Genomic DNA, 26,691 nt, shown 5'->3' with positions numbered 1-26,691 from the left:
GTATCCATTGGGAAACAGGCATAGCTCTTCACTCATCATCTCAATATAATCAACAATTGGTGGGAACTGCCATCATCATTCAGATCTAGGCAGAATCTAGACAAGAAGTCAAATGACCAAGAAAAAACCATCTCCAACCACTTCCACATTGTTCCTTCTGGTTTGCCTGCTTGTCTACCATTGTCCAGTGCCACTCTGTAAAGCTGTTTTTCATCGCTTTGCTGAAAGAGGCTGTGTAGATTGCCTAAGGCAAACAATTTCCAGAGAGGATCATTTAATTTTGCTACTGGCTGCAACTGGACCCCACTGTCTGTAAATCTCCATGTGCAATTGTAACATAACTACCATACAGCAATCATAATGACTAGCTGCTCTTGGCAAGAAGGTTCCGATAAAGGACCACTGAACTATGAAAGCATCACACGTTGTAGTCTTGGTTGTCACATCCTTCCACCATCTTGGAATGATCTCCAAGTTTACAAGCATGTTGCGGCCCTACTTAGTTTGGTGGCATAGGAGAAAAAATATGTTTGGCCATAAATCATGAATGGGAAAAGCTTCTATGCCAAATGACCCCTTGGTTTTCACGTCAGACTGCTCTGTTTGCAAGCTTCTTGGGTGGATTTGATTGCTGCAGGAAAGAAGGAACCACAGCACACCCAAACAATGCAGTCAACTCTCCTGGCAAAAGCTAAAGGAAGTCTGTTCTGTGCTGCACAGCTGCAGAATATTAGCCTCTAAGACTTCTGCGGCATTAAAACCCGAGGCTGACACACCCATATTTACAGCACATAATGTACTGTACTGTGCCTTGCGCCAAGAAACTTAACCTATCTACTTTGGCAGAAAAACCAAGTCATACCAGGTTAATCCGATTCTTGCAATTGCACAACTTCTATACAACTGGAGGGAAACCAAACCTTTCCTTGCCCCCTCCTTCCAACTTTTTCTCTCAGTTCCCTTCCCAACCAGCACAGTGGCCTCATTTTTCCCCCCCTGCTGAGTGCTTGCATCTCACTTCCAAAACAATAACAACAAGCATAGTTGTTCTTAATTCCTTCTCTATTTCCCAAATGGATTATTAGTAAAGAAGTACACAGCCTGGGGAATGCCAGTGAGTATGAAAGATGGGCATATTCCTCACTTGTGACATGCAGGAAAGAGCTTTAGTAAGATGTAAGATCCAAATTTAAACTCTGCAAAGCTCACTGAATTCTTGTTTCAAGGAAGCACAATTAGGAAGAAAACCCTTCACTTTTTACTTCTTTATTAAGACACTCCCATTTACATCCATGCATGTGCCTCTTTCAAGCATCCCCTAATTGCAAGGACCACACATGTTTCCTCCTTTAGCCCTTGTCCAATTTTACTTGTTCTATTTTTAATGCTGAGGTTGCTGATAATAAAAGAGTTCATCATCACATTTATTTCCTAATTTCAGAATTCTTTGCAGTAGTATTGCCTCCTGTCCCTGAAACAGTTTGTTTCTCCCCAGGGAATTAGTTTTCCGTGACACAGGGCTGAATTTGTAACCGAAGTAAATGTACCAAGCAGGAAAGCAATATTTGCTTTGCATGAAAAGCTGCATGTATCTCTTGCCATTGCAGGTGCCTGATGCTTTTTACTCTAAATACGCAACAGAGCACACTGTTGGGTTGCCACTGGCTTACCTGGAGCCATTATCTGCTACAAACAGGGAGTTTAGATGGGGGGGGGGGAAACCCTACTGCTCCGTAACACATTGGGTCAGGATGAGAGTTGAGCCTGTATATCTGGAGGAGGAATAATACAATCCCTGGGTTGCATGGAATCATTTTATTTGTGTGCTTGTGTGTATTTTGTATCTTGTTGTGAACCACCTGGAGTAATTAGATGGAAAAGCATATAAATAAATAAAGTAAAAGACCCATCAATACCTCTCTGAATAATAAAATAATGCTTCAGTTATTTAATATTACAGACTTGGGAGTATATATTCCACAACTACTCTGGAGGGGAGCATAATTCAATAATGGCAATAATAATGCCCTTCTTGGAGGCTACAGTAGTTCATTCTAAAGATCAGGCCAAAAAGAAGCTACTATTGCTTCTTAACAGCACCCTACTTCGCATAAAAAGCAAGTGGGAGAAGTTGTCAGCAGAGCCCACACTGACATGCCTAGCTGTAAACCGTATTGTTCTATGACTGCTTGGTGTCTGAAAATCGTGCATCTGACAGACAGCCAAAGAATTCGTGCTATATTGAACGGGCTGGTTTTAAATTGCCACTGGATAGGCTTTTATATCTCTCAAGTAGTGGAAAGGCAAGGATTGACAGGTAGTGCTTTCTTTAGCACACAAATGAATCCTTCATTTCTGTCAGGCATCCAGCTCCCAAGCCCACGAGGGGTCTATCAAACAAGGCCTAGCAATCCCATCTGCTCCCTCAAAGATTCTGCTTACAGTATGTATGTGGTATTTAAACATGGAAACATATGTTTATATCTTGTGTTCTCTCTCTCTCTCTCTCTCTCTCTCTCTCTCCTTTCTCTCATCCTCTCTCTCTCATCCTCTCTCTCTCTTTCTCATGTTGTCTCTCTGCTTTAATGTTCTCTCTCTTTCATTCTCTCTCCCCCCTTCTCTCTCTCTCTCTCTCTCTCTCTCTCTCTCTCTCACACACACACACACACACACACACACACACACACAAAAGCATCACATCCAGCAAAGTAAGTAATCATCTGACTGCACAAGAGGAATGCTGAAACACACGGTCTATACCACACAGATATAGGCTACTAAGCATGATTAAGGTCTGCCCAAATCCTATATTATCTCCTAGCAAGTTGACACACTATTGTGCTACAGAATGAACAGAATGAGAACAATGGATAGAATTAAGCCCCCTTTCTTTTCAATCCTCACTTTTGTAGTTAAATACAAGATACTACAGCACTACAGTATAACAAAACAAGACATTTTAAAAAAAATTGTCCTCAAAGGAAACTATATCATTTTCTTTGATATTAGCAATTTTTAGGCAGAGCTAACATTCTGGCTTCCTGAATGAACTTTGGTTAAATCATACTGTCTGCTGTAAGGAAATGTTTATTACTACAAGAAGAACTTTGCACTACCAGCATTTGGTCTCTAATGCTGACACAAAAACTATGGTCTCCCAGACACAATTGCCAAGTTGCAACTTGAATTGCAGTTCTAAATAAGGAAAAAAGAGAAATTATGAATTACACAGAGAACCATACAATTAAAATAACTATGAAGTTTATTTAATTAATGCAACTGAAATTCAGTCAGATTATCTGAAGTAGCCCTAGTCCATTTTTTCCCCTCCTGGTTCCACCTATTGTTGACAACTCAATCCCTGACATATCCTTCAAAGTCAAATGTGTTTCTTGGACCCCAACAATTAAGTTTTGTTCTATCCCAGGATTACTGAACTACCTGGACAAACCATCTAAGAAAGCCTTTTTAAAATCCATGATTTCTAGCTAAACACATAGGCCAAAGTTTGGTGGGGAAATGCTTCAGTATCCTTGCCATGCGCAGCAATGCATTTAATTTTATTTTCTGCGATGGATTGCAAGCTGTATTCAACTGTGTAGCCCTTAAATTAAGCAGCACCAAGCTGCTGCCTTTTCTTTTTTATTAAAAGAAACACAGCAACACTAAATGCTTAATCTCTGACCTATTGTCCCCAGTCATGTTCCAGAGAGGAGAAGGCTTTGCTGGCCAGGTTCTTGAAGGATAATTGAGTAAAAAGTTTGCTACAGCCCTCTCAGCATCGTCAATGAGAGATCTTCTGCCAAAAATCCATGCATACAGCCTTCTATTTATATGGCTACACATCAGAGGAGGACATTTTGTCACAACTCATTTATCACTGTAGCTTGCTCCTGACATCTGCCAGTGACAACTGCACAAGCTAATCGAAAGAACACATTGATTTGCAGACACCTGGCAAGTTTTCCTTCTCTAATTATTAGCTCGCTGTCCTGCCAGCTATCAAGGCCTGCAGATCCAAGAGGGTTATCCAAGGTCCTACTGGGCTTGTGTGAATTATTTATTTATTCTCCCCTCCCCTGATCAACAGAAGCTAACTGAGTTTAACCCAGGCAGGGAATACCAACAATGATATACCATGGCGATGAGCGTACATGAGGGCACATCAGCTTCCTTCCACTCACTTTTTATGTAGATATTTATTAATCAAATTTATATAGCCACCCATCTCATGTATATGACCGGGCAGCTGACATATAATTAAAACAAGTATAAACTACAACAACAAAACAATATAATAATTTAAAACAAGGCAAAGCCAATATAAAAACTGTAATAAAATACCTAAAAATCACAAGGTATTCCCATCCCTCAAAACAATCCGTATAGCCAGTGTGCGTTTTTCCTGACATCTAAGGCAGGAGGGGAAAATAAAACGATGTGCTCACAAAATGAAAAATGTTACTGAGGCTCCTGAATTTGAACTTGGAGAAGTTGAGAATTACCATATTCGGTGTTGGCAAGCAAATCAAAAGGGGGAAAAAAGAAAAGGAAGGGGGCTGAGGTGGTTCCAGAAAATTTGAAAAATTCAAAAATGGGCAGCAATAATATAAAATAAAAATCTAAGCAAAGGGCCACAGAGAAATAATCTTGTTTTATAGTAACAAAAGCAACTCAGTGTCTTCTGAGATATTGTCTTTAAGGTGACACAGACATCTTGCTTTAACTATTAAAAAAAAGCCTTGGTGGAGCAGTGGGCTAATGCGTCCTTAAGTAACACCAGCTGCCTGCAATTAGCGCAGGTTCGAGTCCCACCAGGCTCAAGGTTGACTCAACCTTCCATCCTTCCCAGGTAGGTAAAATGAGGACCCAGATTGTTGGGGGCAATAAGCTGACTTTGTAATAATGCCGCTTGGGGTGTGTGTGAAAGCCATAATAAGCAGGCATATACATAGAATGAAGGCTACTGCTAAGCTTGTAAGCTGCCCTGAGTCTTCGGAGAAGGGCGGGATATAAATGGAATTAAAATAAATAAAATAAAAAATAAAAAAGGTTCTACCCAAATAGAAAAGTTTATAAGTTGAACAATTCTAAAAGTTGGCACAGTGCGGTCAGACTCTTGCTAATCTTCCAACAACACTAATAACAAAACTAAAGCTTAAATATTTTGGACACATGATACAAAGGCACAGATCATTGGAAAAGATCCTAATGCCTGGAAAAAATCATAGGCAATCCAAAAAGAGCCCAGAAAAACAAACTGGTAGATACTATCACTGTTGACATAAGCAGGAACCTAAAAAAAAGCCTTACAAGAAGGAACTACCGACAATCCTTCTAAAATCTTGTTCATTGACTCACAGACTTGGATGTGCCCAAACAACAATAATTCACGCTGTTCTGGCAAATTACAGCATTTACATGCACTGTAAATATACAACAATGATAAGAGAATCTTGGTCCTGCAGGTGTTGCTGAGCTACAATTGCTAGTATCTTTTATCTTTGGCCATACAGCTGAAGACTCCTGAAGACTTAAATGTGGCTCATTTAACATCTGGAGGAGTACCAGTCTCCCACCCCCGTCATGCTCATTTCACAATTTCATACGGCAGAGATTCCAGTGGTCATGCCTAAAAGTATGGATTTCTCTCCAACAGAGACATTTTCAGATTTCAATTACAAATATTGTTTTCCCACAGCACTAGGCAACAGACAGACTCTGAGGAAAGGGGGGGAAAGGAAGAAAAAATCATGCTATTAGACAGACAACTTTTGGCAACTTTCCCCTCCTTGACTGTTTCTATACCAACTGGTTGCAATAAGAACTTCCTAACAAACAACTTAGTGTTTGTACTTGCTCCTTCCAAATCCCCTTCTTTTTGATATTGCAGCTAATAGATTTCATGCTTGCAGGAGCTGTCATATTATTGATTTTGGGGAGTCCTTCTCAGCCAAAGGAAGGCAAAACATGCTTCTGGTTAAATAAACACACACGTGCGTGCTAAATTCTAAATGCTGTGAAAAATAAATCATTAATTAGAAATTGCCTCATGTCGTGAAAATGTAGATTTATTTCACAGCTGTATTTATAGAATATATTTTACAATCTTTACAATATATTGAAGATTTCTGCAATCTTCAGTGTATTCTCACTTCCCATCATCCTGCTATTTACAGTGATCTAGATCTAGAACATGCGTTCCAATGTGGGAGAAGATCTATTTAAGATAACTGGATGTAGAAAAGACTGAACCTTGACAGAGATTTTGGAAAGAAAAGAGATTATTGTAGTGGAAGAGGAATATGAGGACATGAGGATATGTCTGGATTCTTCTTCCCTATTCAGATGCCTTTATATCCGCAGTGGTGAACCTATGGCATGTGTGCCACAGGTGGCATGCAGAGCCATCCCTGTGGGCATGTGAGCCATCGCCCCGGAAGGAGGCAGGGCCAGGCTGCTCCCCACTGCTTCTCCACATGCACCTGCGCTCTCACTCTCTTTTTCTCTGCACTGAGAGTCAGGGAGCAGCTGCAAGAGCGGATCCAGGCTGGATGGTAATAATAATAATAATAATAATAATAATAATAATAATAATAATAATAATAATAATAATAATAAAGTTGGAAGGGACCTTGGAGGTCATCTAGTCCAACCCCCTGCTCAGGCAGGAAACCTTATACCATTTCAGGCAAGTGGCTGTCCAGTCTCTTCTTAAAAACCTCCAGTGTTGGAGCATTCACCACCTCTGGAGGCAGGTTGTTCCACTGGTTAATTGTTCTAACTGTCAGGAAGTTTCTCCTTAGTTCTAGGTTGCTTCTCTCCTTGACTAGTTTCCATCTGTTGCTTCTTGTCCTGCTTTCAGGTGCTTTGGAGATTAGCTTGACTCCCTCTTCTTTGTGGCAGCCCCTGAGATATTGGAACACTGCTATCATGTCACCCCTCACCCTTCTCTTCATTAAACTACACATACCCAATTCCAGCAACCGTTCCCTATATGTTTTAGCCTCCAGCCCCCTAATCATCTTTGTTGCTCTTCTCTGTACCCTTTCTAGAGTCTCGGTATCTTTTTTACATTGTGGTGACCAAAACTGGATGCAGTATTCCAGGTGTGGCCTTACCAAAGCATTGTAAAGTGGTATTAGTACTTCACTTGATCTTGATTCTATCCCTCTGTTAATGCAGCCTAGCACTGTGTTGGCTTTTTTGGCAGCTGCAGCACACTGCTGGCTCATATTGAAGTGATTGTCTACTAAGACTTCAAGATCCCTCTCACAGTTACTACTATTGAGCAAGGTACCACCTACTATACCTATGCATTTGAGACAGCTGCCAGCGTGAGTCCAGGTATGCCGCTGGAGCGATTTTTACGGCACCCCAGTGGCCTGATCCAGGCTCCGGAGGCCTGGAAAAGGTCTCTGCTGCCCGGATCTATGGCTGCAGAGCGATTTCGCGGGGCCCCCCATGGCCTATCTGGGTGGCACAGGCCTTCTCCATGCCTCCGGAGGTCGGACCAAGGCTTCGGGGCAATTTTACAGACACCCAGCAGCCCGATCTGGGCTCCGGAGGCCTTTTCCAATCGGCAGCAGTGGCAGGGTGATCTGTGAGGTGGGTGGGGGAGAAAAGGCAGCAGCAGGGCCATCCGCATGGCGGGTGGGGGGGAAACCTGCCCCACTTGTTCCACGGCCGCTGTTAACTCACAGCGAAATTAAGTGCTGTTCACAGTGCACAACACACAAGTAAAAACCACAAATAAAAGCATACACTATATACACACATCCTTCACATTCCACCTACCACTGCGCTGCCTCCAATATTGCACTTCAATGTTGCACTACACAGTAGTATTTAATATGGTTACAGCTTTGGGATAAAAAACTATTTTTCAGCCTATTTGTCTTTGTTTTATTATCCTGTACTGTCTGCCAGATGGTAATAGTTCAAAAAAAAAAGAATGTCCAAGATGAGTTGAGTCTTTAAGAATGTTTTGAGCTTTCCTAAGACAACAGGAACTGTACAGTTCGTCTGGGGGGGCGGGCAGCCAATAATCTTCTGGGCGATGGTAATGACCCTCTGAACCCTTTGTTGATTATACAATGTCACTTTATGAGACCCAGGAGATGTGCCTTTTCGGTAGCCCTACCCTCTGCAATGACATCCTTCTTGAGATCTATGTTGCTCTCACCTTAATAACTATTAAAACTTGGATGCTGTTGCTTGACTTAATCTGTTAGCAGGTGGGCTGGCTGTTGGTCTGATTATCTTTCATTCTCTCTTTAAGCCATTAGAATTGTTAAGGTCAAACTGCCTCACAATGGAGTTAAATAACTAAACAACATTTGTGAAATGTTGGTGGCTGTGCCTTTAGTAGCATCCATATCTGATGCAATTAGCAGGTGAACATTCTTCTTCCCTGCTGAGAAAAGCTTCAAGTACAGATTTTGCATATATGCCTATTAAAAATCAAATATCAACATAGGTAAAGGTAAAAGTTCCCCTGCACATGTGTGCTAGTCGTTTCCAACTCTAGGGGCCGGTGCTCATCTCCATTTCAAAGCCGAAGAGCCAGCGCTTGTCCGAGGACGACTCCGTGGTCATGTGGCTGGCATGACTAGACGCCAAAGGCGTACGGAACGCTGTTACCTTCCCACCGTAGTGGTCCCTATTTTTCTACTTGCATTTTTACATGCTTTCAAACTGCTAGGTTGGCAGAAGCTGGGACGAGTAACAGGCGCTCACTCTGTTATGCGACACTCGGAATTCAACCCACCAAACTGCCGACCATCTGATCGACAAGCTCAGCATCCTAACCCAATGAGCCACTGCGTCCCTTAATATTGATATACACCAGCCTTACTTCACACATCTGTCTGCAGAGTGATTCCCATCGGAGAATTCACTCTCTTTCTACACAAACAGTTGCATGAATAATCCTAAATTCTTTGCCTAATGAAAATTAACAGCCTGGGTAGAAAAAAAAACAAGAGCTGAGGATTATCTGACCGCTGATTTATCACATGTCTGTCCACTTATTCTCCACACTAAAACTAAATTTATCCACACCAAAGGGCACAGTACCAACTTATCTTCCTCTTTATATTTCTATTCTTTTTATATCAGGAAAGTGCACGTGATTTCTTCTCTGAATTGTTTAATAATATTCAATAAAGATGTTGACTGATTGTGGTATGGTGTATGAATCCAGCTCTTGTGCTTTGTAAAGTGTGTGATTTGCAGTAGGAGTGAGCAACTCTGTTTGGGCTACACTAGGTCTCTGAATGGTACATCAGAGGCTATATTTCTAAAATAATTACGGTAGGTGAGGCCAGGAAAAATAATTTAGACTAAACTGAATTTACATTCAAATTTAGATAACATTAAAATAATCAAATACAGACATAATTATAACTAGCATATTCAATAATTTTTCTTTTCTGATGAATTAAAATTTGGTGGAGACTTTTGGAGGTGCTCAGATAGGGAGATAGAGGGCAAGGGCCCTAGAGCAAAAGTCCCCAAACTCTTCAACTCACCTTCTTGAGGTTTCAGACTGTTCATCAAACCCCAAACAACAACAACAACAATAATAATAACAACAATAACAACATCATCTGGAAAGTGATGTAACCAAACAACAATTAATGGATCAAAGACGTTTCATCATTCGTAATAAAGTTTTTACAGATGTGGAAATTCAATATCTAGGAACATTGGCTAAAAAGAAAGCAACAAGCAATGATGAAGAACAGGCTAAAGAAATTGTTCCAATACCTGAACAAACTGACCAACCAGCGGAAGAAGCCACCATACAGGATGAAGATTCCCCTGTGCAACAACTCAAAAGTGTAGAGCTAAGTAATCTAGCAAAACTGCTAAAAGAAAAGATTGAAAACCACATAAAAGAAAACACAGAAAGAAAAAGACTGCCTGCCATCCGTGAAGTGCATAGCAAACGAGTGAAAGATCTACTAAATGCTGTGAACAACATTTTAACTTCCATCCCATCCAGCACACTGTATGAAACAAACCAACTAATGTACAGTACAGCCGCCGTTATAACTGCAGAATTGGGTTACAAAATGCCAAAAAAGAAACCCACTGGAACACCAAAGTGGAAAATTCGACTTGAAAATAAAACAAAAAAACTACAAGGAGATGTCAGCAAATTGAAATACTTGAAAGAAGGAAAACTAAAGAACGAAAAGCTGAAAAATAGTTTATACAAAAAATATAACCTGGAGGAAACAACAATAACAGAAATCATGGAAAACCTAACACAGCGTGTAATAGCAACAGCAAAGAAAATTGAAAGATATGAAGGATGAATAAAACAATATCGTGAAAACGTACAGTTCAGAAGAAATTCAATGGTGAAAAAAGTAAGGTTCTACATTTAGGCAGGAAAAATCAAATGCACAGGTATAGTATAGGTGGTACCTTGCTCAATAGTAGTAACAGTGAGAGGGATCTCGGAGTCCTAGTAGACAATCACCTCAATATGAGCCAGCAGTGTGCTGCAGCTGCCAAAAAAGCCAACACAGTGCTAGGCTGCATTAACAGAGGGATAGAATCAAGATCAAGTGAAGTACTAATACCACTTTACAATGCTTTGGTAAGGCCACACCTGGAATACTGCATCCAGTTTTGGTCACCACGATATAAAAAAGATGTCGAGACTCTAGAAAGGGTACAGAGAAGAGCAACAAAGATGATTAGGGGGCTGGAGGCTAAAACATATAGGGAACGGTTGCTGGAATTGGGTATGTGTAGTTTAACGAAGAGAAGAGTGAGGGGTGACATGATAGCAGTGTTCCAATATCTCAGGGGCTACCACAAAGAAGAGGGAGTCAAGCTATTCTCCCAAGCACCTGAAAGCAGGAAAAGAAGCAATGGATGGAAACTAGTCAAGGAGAGAAGCAACCTAGAACTAAGGAGAAACTTCCTGACAGTTAGAACAACTAACCAGTGGAACAACCTGCCTCCAGAAGTGGTGAATGCTCCAACACTGGAAGTTTTTAAGAAGAGACTGGACAGCCATTTGCCTGAAATGGTATAAGGTTTCCTACCTGAGCAGGGGGTTGGACTAGATGACCTCCAAGGTCCCTTCCAACTACTACTACTACTACTTCTTCTTCTTCTTCTTCTTCTTCTTCTTCTTCTTCTTCTTCTTCTTCTTCTTCTTCTTCTTCTTCTTCTTCTTCTTCTTATTATTATTATTATTATTATTATTATTATTATTATTATTATTATTATTATTATTATTATTAACCAGCACCTCTTCTATCGGTCACTTGATGAAAATAAAGTCCAAACTACTGTTCTACCATGTAAAGAAAAAACCTTAAACTTTTGGAAAGAACTGTGGGAAAACCCAGTGGAACATAATAAAACTGCCTCCTGGATCAAAGATATCCAAAAAGAAGCAACACAAAACAAAATGGAGACTATTGTAATAACCACTGATATGGTTGCAAAACAAGTAAAGAAGGTCAAGAACTGGAGTGCACCTGGCCTGGACGAGCTGCATGGATACTGGTTGAAACACCTCACCAGCCTCCATCACCGCATGGCCACTCAGTTTGATGAAATGCTTCAAAATGCCACAAGTGAAGAATAGTTAACAGCTGGTCAAACATACTTGATAATGAAAGACCCTGAAAAGAACATAGAACCAAGCTACTACTGTCCAATTACTTGTCTGCCAACAACGTTCAAACTTTTTACAAGAATACTGGCAAATTCAGTATTCAATCATCTGATGGAAAACAAGTTGTATCCAGCAGAACAAAAAGGAAATTATAAAAAAATCAAGAGGAAGAAAAGGTCAGCTGCTCATTGACAAAATGGTACTTAAAAATGCAAAATGACGAAAAACAAATTTAAATATGGCGTGGATTGATTACAAGAAAGCATTTGACTCATTACCCCACAGTTGGATTAATGCATGTCTGGAAAACTTTGGAATCAGCAAAACCATCTGTACATTTTTGAAAGCAAATATGGAAAAATGGAAAACAGTTCTAACAGCAAATGGGGAGAACATTGGTGAAATCAACATCAGACGAGGAATTTTCCAAGGGGGCTCACTTTCACCACTACTGTTCAACATCGCATTAATTCCATTGACAATAATATTACTAAACACAAAACTGGGATACCACCTCTCAAGCCAGCATGGCAAGATAAACCATCTACTATACATGGATGACTTAAAACTGTATGCGAAAAGCCACAGTGAACTTGAATCAATACTCAACACAGTTCAACTGTTTAGCAGTGACATCAGAATGGAGTTTGGACTTGGAAAATGTACTATATTATCCATGCAACGATGAAAAGTGGGGAAAATAGAAGGAATAGAACTGGGAAACGGAAGTATTATGAAAGCACTAGCAAAGGATGACGGTTACAAATACCTAGGCATATTGGAAGCAGATAACATCTTGAATGGAAAAGTCAGAGTCAACACAAAAGGAATACATCCGAAGAGTCCGCAAAATACTAAAATCAAAGCTGAATTGTGGAAATATAATTAAAGCCATTAATACATGGGCAGTCCCGGTGATACGCTACCCAGCTGGAATTATCAACTGGACATTGGCCGAATTGGAACACCTAGTCTGGAAAACGCGTAAACTTTTGAACATGCACCATGCTCTACATCCACGAAGAGACATCAACAGATTGTACCTGCCAAGAAGAATAGGGGGCAGAGGGCTACTGCAAATCCACCAAACTGCAGAAGAAGAAAAACGAAGTTTGAATGACTATGTGAATCAAAGTACAGAAAAATTGCTGCAGGCTGTGAAAACAGAGAGCATTATCAAAATAACAGAAACAAAGGCAGAATATAAGGAAAAACGGCTGGATGATAGATTAAATAGATGGAAAACCAAAGCTTTGCTTGGACAACATTTGAAAAACACTGAAGGAAAATGTGATAACAACTTGACATGGGCATGGCTTAAGATGGAAACCATCAAGAAAGAAACAGAAGGCTTAATACTGGCTGCTCAAGAACAAGCAATACAAACTAATGCCATGAAAGCGAAGATACAAAAATCTACTGACAATCCAAATTGCCAACTTTGCAACAACCAAGCTAAAACTGTTTCACATTTAATATGTGAGTGCAGCAAAATCGCGCAAACTGATTACAAAGCTAGACATGACCGAGTTGCTAAACTAATCCACTGGGCATTGTGTAAAAAATACGACTTGACTGTGTCCGAAAAGCCGTGGGAACATAGAGTGGAAAAAGTTGTCAAGAATGAGAGGGTGAAGATCTTGTGGGACTTCCGAATACAGACAGATTGCCATTTGGAACACAACACGCCAGATATCACAGTTGTAGAGAACCGAAGCGTACAGCTGATTGATATCGCTGTACCAGGAGATGCCAGAGTTGAAGAAAAAGAACTGGGAAAAATTACAAAATACCGCGACCTGGCCATCGAAACTGTGTGATTATGGATGAAACGCGTAACAATGATACCCACTGTCATCGGGGCACTGGGAACTATGTCCAAAAACTTTACAAAACACATTAAGAAATTGCAACTTCCTGCAATAACTCCAGCAAAGCTACAAAAAACTGCGCTACTCGGAACATCTTACATTTTAAGGAGATACCTGGTTGATATCTAGGATGCTGGCAGCAGCCCGTGTCAACCATTAGTGCCAGTCAATTTGAGTGTTCAGTTGACTGAGTTTCATGTTTTATAAATAAAAGTTTATATAATAATAATAACGATGATGATGATGACAAAAAAGTCTGGATAGTGGACGTGGCAGTGCCTGGAGACAGCAGAATAGACGAGAAAGAACTGGAGAAGATAACAAAATACAAAGACCTACAAATAGAAATAGAAATAGAAATAGACTGTGGCAAAGGCTAGCAAGGGTAGTACCAATAGTAATAAGTGCCTTGGGTGCAATCCCAAAACAACTGCAGCACCACTTGAACACCTTTGGCATTGACAAATTCGCATTTAGTCAATTGCAAAAGGTGGCCTTACTAGGAACTGCTTCCATCCTGCAACAATATCCATCAAACATCCACATCTGCCTATCCCAGGTTCTTAGTAAGGACTCGATTGGTAGACAAAAATGCCAAATCCAGTCTGAACATCTGGCTGACTGTCCTTTGATCCATAATGATGATGATGATGATGATGATGATCATCATCATCATCATCATCCCCTTACTGTGTCTCATCTACTCATGGGGGTCAATACTGACCACTTTGGAGAACTCTGTCTGAGAACCTTAAGTTATACACGTCTGCTTTATATCTTAGTGAGATACCTGAAATTAGCCTCTGACTTGTTCTAGTCAGTTTCTCAGTGAACTCTGTAAACTGACTGTGATTGTGCACTTGTTATCTTCCTTAGCTTTGCTCAAGCCTTTCACCACTATATCATAGTAAAGTCTGCCTGGGTTAGCCCCATGGTAGTGGACAGAAAGTACAGATAGTCCTCAACTTACAACAGTGACAATTCGAAGTTACAACAGCCCTGAAAAAAGTGACTTATGACCTTTTTCACACTTATGACCATTGCAGAATCCCCATGGTCATGTGATCAACATCCAGATGCTTGGCAACTGGCTCATATTTATGACGGTTGCATAAATATGGGGTCAAGTGATCACCATTTTTGAACTTCTGACAAGCAAAGCCAAACAGGGAAGCCAAATTCACTTAATAGTCATGTTACTAACTTAACCACTGCAGTGACTCACTTAACTGCGGCAAAGAAAGGTCGTAAAGTGAGGCAAGACTTACTTAACAACTGTCTCGCTTAACAACAAATTTTGGGCTAAATTGTGGTCGTATGTATAGGACTACCTGCAGAACTATTCTATGCATGTCCTGCACAACGCAACAGAATTGTGCAAGCAAATTTCCAACTGCTGTACCGAAAGGTTGCCTCTCTCAGCTCCCCTGAAATCTATTGGTTTTCAGATTTTAATAATACCCCAGCACCCCGATACACCTTACCATTTCCATGTTTTGCAAACACTTAAGGGTAAAGTGATTAATTAAAATTTTATTGGGAGTCTTACAATTCGCTTCTCTAGATCAGAAAAGGACACGGACCTTTTCCTCCAGCTTGTGCATTCAGCAATGTTCTTCCCTCACACCCAGGAGGATCTATTTTTAAATTTGCCTACATGTATTCTACATCTCTTTTTGATCAAAACTGCAGTCTCTGGCAAACTAGAGAGAAAGGAAGGGAGGAGTGAGCAACATCGCTTTCCTCCACACTCTCTATCGTCACGGCACAGAACATCTAGTGCTGCCAAACTTTTCCATTTTGCTTTAAAGTTCTCTCTAGATCAGAGGTCCCCGATCTTTTGGACACCAGGGACCGGTTCCGTGGAGAGAGGTTTTTCCATGGGGGCGTGGTTTTGTGTGCTGTCTGTATCCCGCGGATGGGGCTTTGCTTGTTTGTGCGGACCGGTTGCTGGCATGCCGCGGCCCGGTACTGGTCCATGGACCGGGGGTTGGGGACCCCTGCTCTAGATCTGGACATGAGAGGTACCAGTAAAGGGATGTATCTGCCCGTTCCAGAGAAATACACACTCTTTACAGATCTAAGGAACAAACCATCCAAGAGCTGTTTCTCCTCCACCACCACCATCAGCAAGAGCCAATGTAAAAAGACCTGGCTCTAGAAAAGACCTGATGGATGGGTTAGCTCCTTCTGCTCTGATGCGACCCATGTAGAGAGCCCAAGGACCAGGACTCAAAAACAGAAGCACCCTAAATGGGTTATTTGCCATCGTCATGAAATGTCATTGCTTCAGAAACAACCAATATCAAGCTGCGTTATACTGAAAATGACATACAGAGGAGGAGGCATAAATAAAGGCAGACAGCAAAAATCAAAACAAGCCAGGATTGAGAGTTGGGTGAATTGTACCATAAAGGGGACTGTTTAGGCTACCCAGTTATAACAATTCGAAAGAAGTATGCGCACATTCAAGGCATTTTTCAGATTGGAGATAGCTTACAGGCCTTCTCTTCTCTGATAACACAGTAAGGAAGAGAGACCTGATTTCTGAATTTTTTTTTCTTTATTTGCCCCTCAACCAGAAGACATTTTGTTCCTTAAACCCTAAAGGGAATCATAAAACAAGACATTAGTAACTGGGATGTTTCTCACTGTTGGGAATGTTGTCCTAAGGCCCAAACCAAAATAATGAGAACAGTGGCTGAAGCAGAACTTCCTTTGTTCAGTCCACTCAAATGCTCAACGATTCATAATTAGAGGCTATTGATTAAGCTATTTTCTGCTGTCTTATTCTACAGATTAAACTTTGATCCAAAATATCTCTTTTTGAAATAATTTGCTGTTTCTTTTATCTAATAGGCAAAATTGTCATTTTTGTACCTATGAGTGAGCTTTGTTTTCCACTGATGGAAAGAATTTTGAAATTGACCAGATCTTTTGGACAATGTCTTACCCATACCAGGGAAACTGGAAAACAGGGGCAGTATTCCTGGCTGCCCCCTTTACCACCACCCATGACCCCTACGAAGAGTAAGCATTTGTTCAGAGGCGTTGAGATGAGCCTGCTGTACGTAGCTCTGCTGTACTTTTATTTCAGAAACAGGAAACGCGTGTGCCTGCCAATTCCTCCCTTGATGCCGGTCGAATTTCCTGCTCATCTATTTTGTTAAAAAAAAACCATAATTTATTATTATTATTATTTAAAAAAAATAGGATGTTGGCCTGTTACAGAGCAAAGTGGGGGGGGGAGAAGAGAGAAGTCACTGGAGACAGACACAATTTGGAGTAACGGTAAAAACTCCGTTCTAGAAATGGCCACCCTTTTGCCTGAAAATTTTATCAGAAATAAATCTGTTAGATGAACCTGCCTGAGCAGGCAACAAAAGTTGAAAATTTGTTCAGAGAAACTTTGGAATCGAGCAAGATTTGGCCTAAGAGGCTCTTTCAGCTATTAAATACGGAAGAAACTGCAATTAAGAAAGATCTCATCTCAAAAAAGAGAAAGAGCATACAAAATCTTGAATACATAGGTAAATAAATATGTTGAGCAATTTCTACAGTAGTCTGCTGCTACTATTTTTTTTTTTGAGAATTTGGAGATAACCTCACATGATTTCATGGAGTGTTAGAGTAACTAGCGTGGCAAAAAGAGAATTCTAGAGTAAAATATCACAGAATAAAGCATATCCTCTTGAATAAAGTCTATGGAAGTGTAATTTGCCATGAGCACTGTCTGGTAACAATTTGGTGGGAACTCTGCAAGAAACGGTTGGCTTCTGTTGTCTTACTACACATTATGAACTAATGGAAGAAATATCATATAAAATACCACTAACTTCACTAGCGGGGCACCTTCGTAAGTTGCCTAGACTCCTTCCATCATCTCTTGTTAGCTCTGGCCAGGAACATGCTGGCTTAAGATGGTGGAGTCTGTAGTCCATATATTATACTGAAGGCATATACAACCTATCTCCCAGGAATACTTTCTTTATTGATCTCTTTTACAAATAATCCCTCAATGTCTGCCAGAAACCCAATGCACAGATGCTGGGTGTTTATGCATTACATGTATGACAGCCAGGCCCCACTTGGACCTCAATGGGCATGTACCGAAGAACACACTGAACATTTTTATCGTGACTATACTGTGCATTTCATTGTTGCTCTGGGTTCCATAGTAACAAAATGGCTTGTCAACAGATTTCTACAAATCTTGGCACTTAAAGACCAGCAATGGGAGAAAATAGATTATTTTCACTAAGTTTGTCAATTTTCAGATGCCAGCATAACATCTCCCCATCAATATTTTTTTAAGGAGAAATTTCCTCAATTCTGACACAAAGCTACAAGAACCACCAATGGCCCTGTGTTTTTTAGCCCTCAAGTACAGCATCTGGCACTTTTATTTTCAGTTCTCTCCAACATTCATGCTACCTGCGTTTCATAACATTTGGCAAGTTTTCTAGGAAGATTTTTGGCATCCAGGCATGTGCCTGCTCTGGGAAACTTCTATTTATTTTTATTTTGTTTTCCAGTGTGGAGGCCTGGTATGGTAGAGATGCCAAGGCTAAGCTTCAAGAAAACAAGCTATGTTCACTTTGACAACTTAAGTTTGCTGCATACCCCAATTTTTATTACGCTTTCAACATAATGACTGAAGACAGACAGAGATACTTACTACATCACTGAAAAGGTTCAGTGCAATTATCAAACCATCATCAGAATGTAATCAAGAGCACAGTATAGAGAACTACAGAGAAAATACAAAAATGCCAGGAATCAGACCATAAAACTGAATTTCATTTTACTTTAATGTAAACAGCTTCTTGATTTATAACGGAAAGCAGTGTACAAATATTTACAGTAAAAAAATGAAATAAACCCTGATGTTTTTTTTGCATCACTATTCATTTCTACCCACCAGAGAGATGTATACTGTACATATTTCTTCCCCATGAAGGTTAGAAACCTAGGTTGGATACTTATACTTTGATACCTTCATTTTTCTTTCAGTGTTTTTTAATCAGTCCAGTCAGGATTCAAAATAACTTCCATTGTTATTTTTATGGCCAAATTGCCATAAACAGAAAGAAGCTAGCACAGATATGTGAATCTGTGTCCATCTGCATCCTTCCTTTCTAAAAGTTGGGGAGACTTCTTATACACATTTCAGAGTTTGCCTCACCAACACATAAAGCCACTGCAACCACCATCTGGCAAAGTCATGGAAGTCACTGTTTTGGTTTTCCCGGACAGGAACATTCTGGGAAATTTAAATTAATTACTTTGCCCTCTGTTCTTATCTTATTATCATGCCAAGACAATACAAGGTGCCAACTCCTGTTGCTACTTGCCCGTCATCCATTTCCTAGTTGCTGGGGAATGTCTAGGGGACATGGGTCACACAATCTGCCCCTCAAATTGGGCAGGTTCAAATTGGGCAAATTGACGCTGGTTCATTACATGATCTTTGCAACTAAAACAGTGGGGGAAAGAAGTTCTCTTCTTCTGAATAGAAAGCACAGAATGGGACAGCTTGCCACACCCACCTCCCTGTGGCCAACTCGCCATAGCCAACTTGCTGCAGGACAACTTGGCACAGGAAAATTCAACAGTTCAATATAATTAAAAATTTATTTTATTTATTTATTTATTTTTATTTAATTATATTTATATACTGCCCTATTCCCTGAGGACTCAGGGCGGTTTACAGGAAATTAAAAAATCCCCCATACAAAAGTTAAAAAACCAAATTAAAAAATATTAAATTGAACCCTGTATACTTAAAACCCCAATTAAAAATTTCTCCTCAGCCTGGGCCTGAGAGCTCAAAGAGCCAGGTCTTCAGGCCCCGGCGGAATGATCGGAGGTCAGGGGCAGTCCTCAGCTCCACCGGCAGCTGGTTCCAGAGGGCAAGCGCTCCCACTGAGAAGGCCCTATCCCTGGGTGTCACCCGCCGGCAATCTCTCACCGGCGGCACCCTGAGCAGACCCTCCCTGTGGGAGCGCACTGGGCGAAGGGCGTTTGATGCCGGCAGCAGGTGTTCCCTCAAATAGCCCGGACCCAGGCCATGTAGGGCTTTATAGGTAATAACCAGTTTGTCATTCACATTTCATTTTGTCCCTCCTTTTCCATCATTTTTTTTAGTAATTCTATTTTACCATTTCTTTGAAATTAGTGTGACTCTTATCCCACAGCGAGTTGATCCATGGCGAGTTGGCTGTGGTGAGTTGGCTGTGGTGAATTGTCCTAGACCTAGACCCTAGAAAGCATGGGCTTCATTAATTAAGTCATTTCTAATATGAACAATGACAGACAACACAACCTATCGCAACCTTGTCCCTATAGCTCCAAATGTATATGTGCCTACTGGATCACTTGAGGTGAGGGAAAGAAATTCTGCATATGTCAAAGTCTCCATTGCTTTATTGTATTGTTCATGTTGCAGATCTGGACTGAAAATAAATTCTTGGCTTACGGCCTGGATGTTCTAAGGCAGTGATGGCGAACCTTTTGATTTAATTTAATTTTAATTTTATTGAATTTATATACCGCCCTTTCCCGAAGGACTCAGGGCGGTTTACAGGGTATATAAAACATCAATACAAAAATTAAGAGCAATTTAAAAAGATTAAAGTAAGTCCCTGAAAAAATATAAAACCCCAGTTAAATCCCCCAATTAAAACTCAGCCTGGGCCGGAAAGCTCGAAGAGCCAGGTCTTCAGGTCTCGGCGGAATGATCGAAGGTCGGGGGCAGTCCTAAGCTCCACGGGCAGCTGGTTCCAAAGGGCAGGCGCCCCCACAGAGAAGGCCCTCCCCCTGGGTGTCATCCGCCGGCATTCTTTTACCGGCGGCACCCTGAGAAGGCCCTCCCTATGGGAGCGCACAGGACGAAGGGAGCTTGATGCCGGCAGCAGGTGTTCCCTCAAATATCCCGGACCCAAGCCATTTAGGGCTTTATAGGTCATCACCAGCACCTTGAATTTCACCCGGAGGGCAACTGGAAGCCAATGCAGCTCACGGAGCAGAGGTGTTACATGGGAGTAACAGGAAACCCCCATCACAACTCGCGCGACTGCATTTTGCACCAGCTGAAGCCTCCAAGTGGTCCTCAAGGGCAGCCCCATGTAGAGAGCGTTGCGGTAGTCTAAGCGGGAGGTCACGAGCGCATGAGTGACTGTGCGTAGGGCATCTCGGTCCAGATAGGGTCGCAACTGGCGCACCAGGCGAACCTGGGCAAAAGCCCCCCTGGTCACGGCTCCTATATGGTCTTCAAAACTGAGCCGTGAATCCAGGAGGACACCCAAGTTGCGAGCCCTATCAACGGGGGGTAACACCTCACCCCCCATTGTTAACGATGGAATAGTTTGGTCAACCCGAGATGCCGGTATGCACAGCCACTCAGCCACTCAGCCACTCAGTCTTGGCAGGATTGAGACGAAGCCTGTTTCTCCCCATCCATTTGACCAAGTGGCCAAACTGCAACCCAAAACCCACTTATGTATCATCGGGTGCCGGGCAGGTGTGGCCCATTGGGTGGGTGTGGCCAATTGAGTGGGTGTGGCCCATTGGGTGGATGTGGCTGTGGTGGTAACGGCAGACTGGGACTAAAAAGTTCAATCAATCAGTTCCAACTTTGCGTGATCTTTTTTTTCCCCACGAGAAGTTGAAATTCATTGATTGGTTGAACCTGTTTTTTTTGCACACAGCAGAGACCTAAAGTGAAAAGGTTTTATAAAACCTAGCTGAAGACCTAGGACTGGGGCGATGGTCCACGTGCCCACAGAGAAGGCTCTGCGTGCCACCTGTGACACACGTGCCATAGGTTCGCCACCACGGTTCTAAGGAAACTCTGGGCGTGATTTTTAAATAGGAGGGGCATTTGTGGACACTAACAACAAAACTTGCAATCAAATTAACTTTTGGCAGTAGGATAGTTTAGAAGTATGCTTTGAAATTCCTCAACCATTGGGGCAGGGGGAAAAGATGGAAGGGAGGGAGGGTCCCTCTAAAATCAACCAAGAGCATAAATCTTTGCCAGGGCTGACTTGTAAAAGAGGTTGCAAATGAACCTTAACAGGTGGCCATGTAAAGATTGGCTGCTTTTCCTGCTCTCCCAAAAGGATCCAGTGAAGAGAAGGATTATCATTCTAATAATTTTCTCTACCCTCCATCCTGTGCTTGACCATTGAGGCATACCATAGAGTCATTTCAAAGATATACGTAGAGAGAACCTGACACAATCCAGAGGGTGGTGTAGCATCTGAGAACACATGTGGCAGAAACAGTTGTCTTGGAAGCATTACTACATCAAATCCTCCCTGCAGGTGAAGGTTTTACCCACCAAAGGTGATGCTTGCCTAGTCTTCATCTTTTTTGTAAGTGTTTCATGTGTGGGGAAGCCATGTGGTACCACCATGGAGCATCTCAAAGTGCTTCCATAATGTTAAACCCCATGCAGCTTTCTTTTAGTTGAAAAAAAAAACCTCTTTGACCACTTAAGCACAGAAAGCATAGAGGACCAGATCTGAGATGTCAGGGAGAATCCACCTGCTTTTTTCTCTGCTCGATGTAATCCACATTTCTCCTGCAGCCAATGCTGCTTCCAAAACCTACAATTCTCTCCTTTAAAAAATTACTCCCTCTCCATCGTACTTCTTTTCAGCACTGTTTCAAAAGTTACCTCTCTTTAAAAGCTGCACGTGGAACTTGTCTTCATCACACCTCAAAAACAAATTAAAAATGCCACCAAGATATCCATCATACATCATCCATTGATTCCGAGAGCACATGGGCCAGGGAGCCCAAGCCACTGTGGTGTTGTGCGCTGCACACCAAGCACACATTTTCAACTCAACACTTTCTTTATATGTGGAACTGCACTTGGGATGCCATATTCACCTTTGTGCAAAGAAACTAGTTGATTGGAACCGATTCACAGCCCTTTCCCATCACTTACTAGTCAGCATTTAATAGCTTTTCAGAGAAATGTGAACTGTCTCCATGTGAAATTCTTCCACTTGCTTCAATTCCAATTGAAATAATCACAAAATCATCAACTGAACTGCATTGCATGTCCATGAGGATTCTGGCTCTGATTTTCAGAGAGATGCAGCCAGATCACCAATTTCCTCCAAGTTTGTGATAATCACACAGTCCGTGGCTTTGATTTTCCATACTATTCTCTTCCACTCTCAATGCTAGCTGCTTGATTTATTTTGACTTATATGTCTTTAACATCAATCTCTTGTTTGCAGTAGGCTGACCATGCCAGGACCAGACAGCAAGTAACATGGTTTCTTACTGCTGACTTCCAACAGAAGTCAGATAAGCAATAAATAACCCAAGTGAAAATTAAATATAGGGCCAAATTGCACTTTGTGCAGATTTCCCTAATTCAATGTAGAATGAATTCAAAGTACTTATGAATAAAATGGCCAACTCATTCACCCCACCATATATTTCTCCTTTTCCTAACTACATGTTTGACAGGCCAACTTGTAAACATCAATCGAACCGTTCTAGATATCCCACAATTTTCATAGGGATGAGTCCTAATAAATGTAAACGTACTGCAGGCTCAATTTTAAAACATTTCCAGATTGCTTCTCTGTTTAAAAAGGAATGTTTAAAACAATGTTATGATTATTTCAGAATAACTGTAGAGACATTTTCAAGAGAATGTTCTCAGTTCATTACTAGATTCATCAAGTAGTTGTCTGGGCACTCCAATAAAGGGACTGTGACATTTCCTGGGTGTATAAGCAAGTATCTGTCAGATGAGATCTATTAATCACATACCATTCAGAAATGTTGTAAATAGGAGACTGCCAATATTGTTGTAACAACACTTCATTAAAGTAAATCTGAATTCTAACAAAAGTAAGAATAACTTTACCACTTGTGAAATTTTTCAACAGACTTTTTTTAAAATAATAATAATAATAATAATAATAATAATAATAATAATAATAATAATAAAATTTGACAGTAGTTACTTCTATGCAAAACTTCCTTCAATGAAGAATGAACTATTCAAACTCATTGTGAATTCGAGTGTTTCTCCATTATTCCTTCAAGTATATGCTAGCATCTATTATTAGCCTCCATCTAGCTGGAGACCTTATCTCCAGATATCAATGAACTATAACACCCTGGCTGAGAGTGATGGATGCCACAAACTGTACTTCACCAGCATCTGGAGATCTATAGGTTCCTAACCTATTTCAGACAAATGCGCAACCTGGAATGTAGGTAATTCCAGCAAGTCTCATGAACCTTTGCAAACGCCCGTTCAGACATGACATTAATTCTAAAGGTGAGATGGCAGTTCTCCTGTAATTTATCGAAATAGGGAGAGCCATTTCTCCACATCAATATGGCAGCATTTGTGTAAGTAATTGCATGGGTATAACCAAAGTTTGGTTCTTTTACAGGCAAAAATACTGGTTGGATCCCGTAGAGAGCTACAACTGATAGCAAGTGTCTCCACTTATGTGGTTCTTGGGGAAAAACATTCCCCAAGTAACACAGGGAATTGTCTCAGTTTGAGGACTTCCCTCCTTGCTCCAAATAACATTATGGGACAACTTTGGTGTAAGGCTTCATACTAATCCAGGATATTTATTTCTAATGTAAATATGTCCAGATAGTATACCAGAACAGAAAACTTGAACCTGTGCTGGCTCTGCTCCAGTACTCCCCCTCTTTATCTTACCAGCCTTGCTATATTGAATCAGAAGTTCTAAAATGGTTAGCTTTTTGTATGCATCTAAATGAGAATCTCCCTGCAGGAGGTAGTAAATTCTGCGTATTGCAACCCCTCCTCAAATAATAAATGAATTTGCATGGTCGTCTCCATGTATAGAACTAATGAGTTCATTCAGGTTCTGGCTGGGCAAGAAATAAGCATATTGCTTAATTTTAGCAATAGCGCTTAAACTTATATACTGCTTCCCAGTGCTTTACAGCCCTCTCTAGGCTGTGTAGTCAGCCGATCGCCCCCAACAATCTGGGTCCTCATTTTACTGTCCTCGGAAGGATGGAAGGCTGTCAAGCTTCAGCAGGTCAGGATTGAAATCCTGGCCGTGGGCAGAGTTGGCCTGCAATACTGCCTTCTAACCACTGCACCACACCACGGTTCTCTCTAACAATTCCATTTTAATCTGTATATTATGAGCTGCTTTCAAACATTGTGATACTGCAGCTGCTCACTGCAGGTGTGTGCCGGCAAAACAAGGAGAAATACTGAGAGTGAGTTTTGACAACATTCAACACTGGGTGAACGTCAGTCAAAACTCTCATCTTGAATGAGATAAGGGCGAGAACCTGGAAGAGCAAGGAGCGTGTCCAGTCTCCCATTCCCTGCACTGAATCAGGTTTCTCTCCAGTACTTGACACATATTCACCACCTGAATGGGAAAGGCTCCGCGTGGCATATATATGTAACTCCTCACCCATGGTGCCAAAAAGTCAAGGGACCTCTTAACTTTACCTGGCCTGGCTGTATTTTGCATGCAGTTTTGGGAAACCATAGTTGGGTGGACCGATGTGGATGCTCTGTTGCTGAGGTCCATGACCGATGGCGAGGCTGAGGTAGGTTGCTGAAGAGCTGGTTGATGAGAGCTGTGGTCGTGCTGGGCTGGACTGGGAGGGATGCCATTCTCTGAGAGAAATTCTTCCAGGTCCATGTATTCCAACTGGAAAGTGTCACCATCGTAGGGAAGTGTCTTGTCCCATAATGTAGGCCCCAGAAAAGCAGACTGTGGGACAGTGGCACTGGTGCTGTCGTCATCCAGTTTTTTGTCTTTGTCTTTTTCTTTATAAAATGCTAGAAAGGGAAGGGGAAGGCAAGGAAGCGTGAGGAATTTTCAGCTAGTTTCTTGCTAGGAAGAAAATAAAGAAAATCCTTACATAGTTATTCTCTGTTTGGGGTTCTATGTTTGGAACAGAGTTTAAAGTCTCTCGATACATTTTTCAGCTCATTAAGCCCATGTATGTTTTCTACCTCTCTGCCTTTAACGTGCAATTCATCTGCATCTTGCCTTCAAGCAATTGCAAGCTTCAAACAACAACACTCCGAGATTTCATCAGAGCATTTGAATTACCAGAATGGAAAACTGGAGAAATTGTTCAAATGGGTATAATGGAATATGGGATTTCCCCGATCAAATCCTACAGAACTGGAGCTATTCATCATGGTAGAGTTTACATATCTGTGCTTAAGTCATGGTTTATTAAAACGTGGTTTCATTTAAGCCACCACTAATTGGTATTGTATAGCACAATCACCCATCAACCAGAGTTTACTAACTATGGTGGCTGTGCTTGGCTGTACATTACACAGAATCCAAATAGTAAAAATAAGATTATGGCTTCTGCAATGTATGTAATCAGTTACGATTTCTAATAGGTTAAAGAAGAACAGAATACACATTGTGTTTGTGATGCATTGCTAACTTGCTTCAAATCAGTTTTGAAGGGCAACATACCACATTTTAAATAAAAATAAATAATCTGAAGAACACCACAGCTGATTTAGTTAAACGTTTTTTTAAAACCCAAATTACCTAGGTGGACATACATGCTAGTTAGGAATTCTGGAAATACTCTCTTAATAAAATAGCCTAATTTAGTCCAATATTCATCATTTGCTGCTTAGAAACTGAACCCAAATTCATAATGAGAAGCTATAAAACAAGCCAAACATTACCCAGGGGAGTCACAATTGCATTTCTCAAGATTGGTTAAAAATAAACTTGCAGCAGCAACAGAGAGGCTGGAAATATTAAGCCCCTTTTTAGCTCCTTCCTACATCCATTTCCAGATTCGTATCTCCCCTTTCTTCTACTCCTATGCCCGGGATTGAAATGCACGCTTGTTTTGAAGCCAAGAGCCAGAACTTTTTGTACACTGTGTAGGAAATTGCAAAATTAATTGTAATCCTCCCCCTTGGTGGATTTTTCTTACATCAAAGTAGCAATAAAATGGTAATTACAGATCTTTGTGCAACTTGTAGTTTGTTCCTTTGTATCCATCGGATTTAACTTATTATGCTGACAAATAGCTATTGGCAGCCACTTCCTAAATTTGTAAGTAACCCTTAATGCATTTTTCAGCAACTGGTCATCCTCTTCAAATATATTTTATTTGAACATTTACAATTCATCAATC

The 26,691-nt window shown here is 41.0% G+C and overlaps 1 protein-coding gene and 1 long non-coding RNA gene across 3 annotated transcripts in view; one reads left to right on the top strand and one right to left on the bottom strand.

The window, feature by feature from the left end:
- The window catches only part of LOC310635062, a 792,702-nt gene that overhangs the window by 40,583 nt on the left and 725,428 nt on the right, over positions 1-26,691 (top strand). The gene's annotated exons all lie outside the window — the stretch shown is intronic.
- Positions 1-26,691, bottom strand: part of HLF (HLF transcription factor, PAR bZIP family member) — a 66,430-nt gene that overhangs the window by 37,915 nt on the left and 1,824 nt on the right. For both annotated transcript variants that reach the window (XM_083353638.1, XM_083353639.1), the window contains exon 2: positions 25,013-25,348. In XM_083353638.1, the coding sequence (XP_083209764.1) occupies positions 25,013-25,348 (336 nt within the window). The remainder of the gene's footprint in view (positions 1-25,012; positions 25,349-26,691) is intronic.

Source organism: Vipera ursinii (assembly GCF_947247035.1).
Source record: "Vipera ursinii genome assembly, chromosome: 2".
Taxonomy (NCBI): Eukaryota; Metazoa; Chordata; class Lepidosauria; order Squamata; family Viperidae; genus Vipera; species Vipera ursinii.
This window is presented reverse-complemented; position numbering and strand designations above follow the sequence as displayed.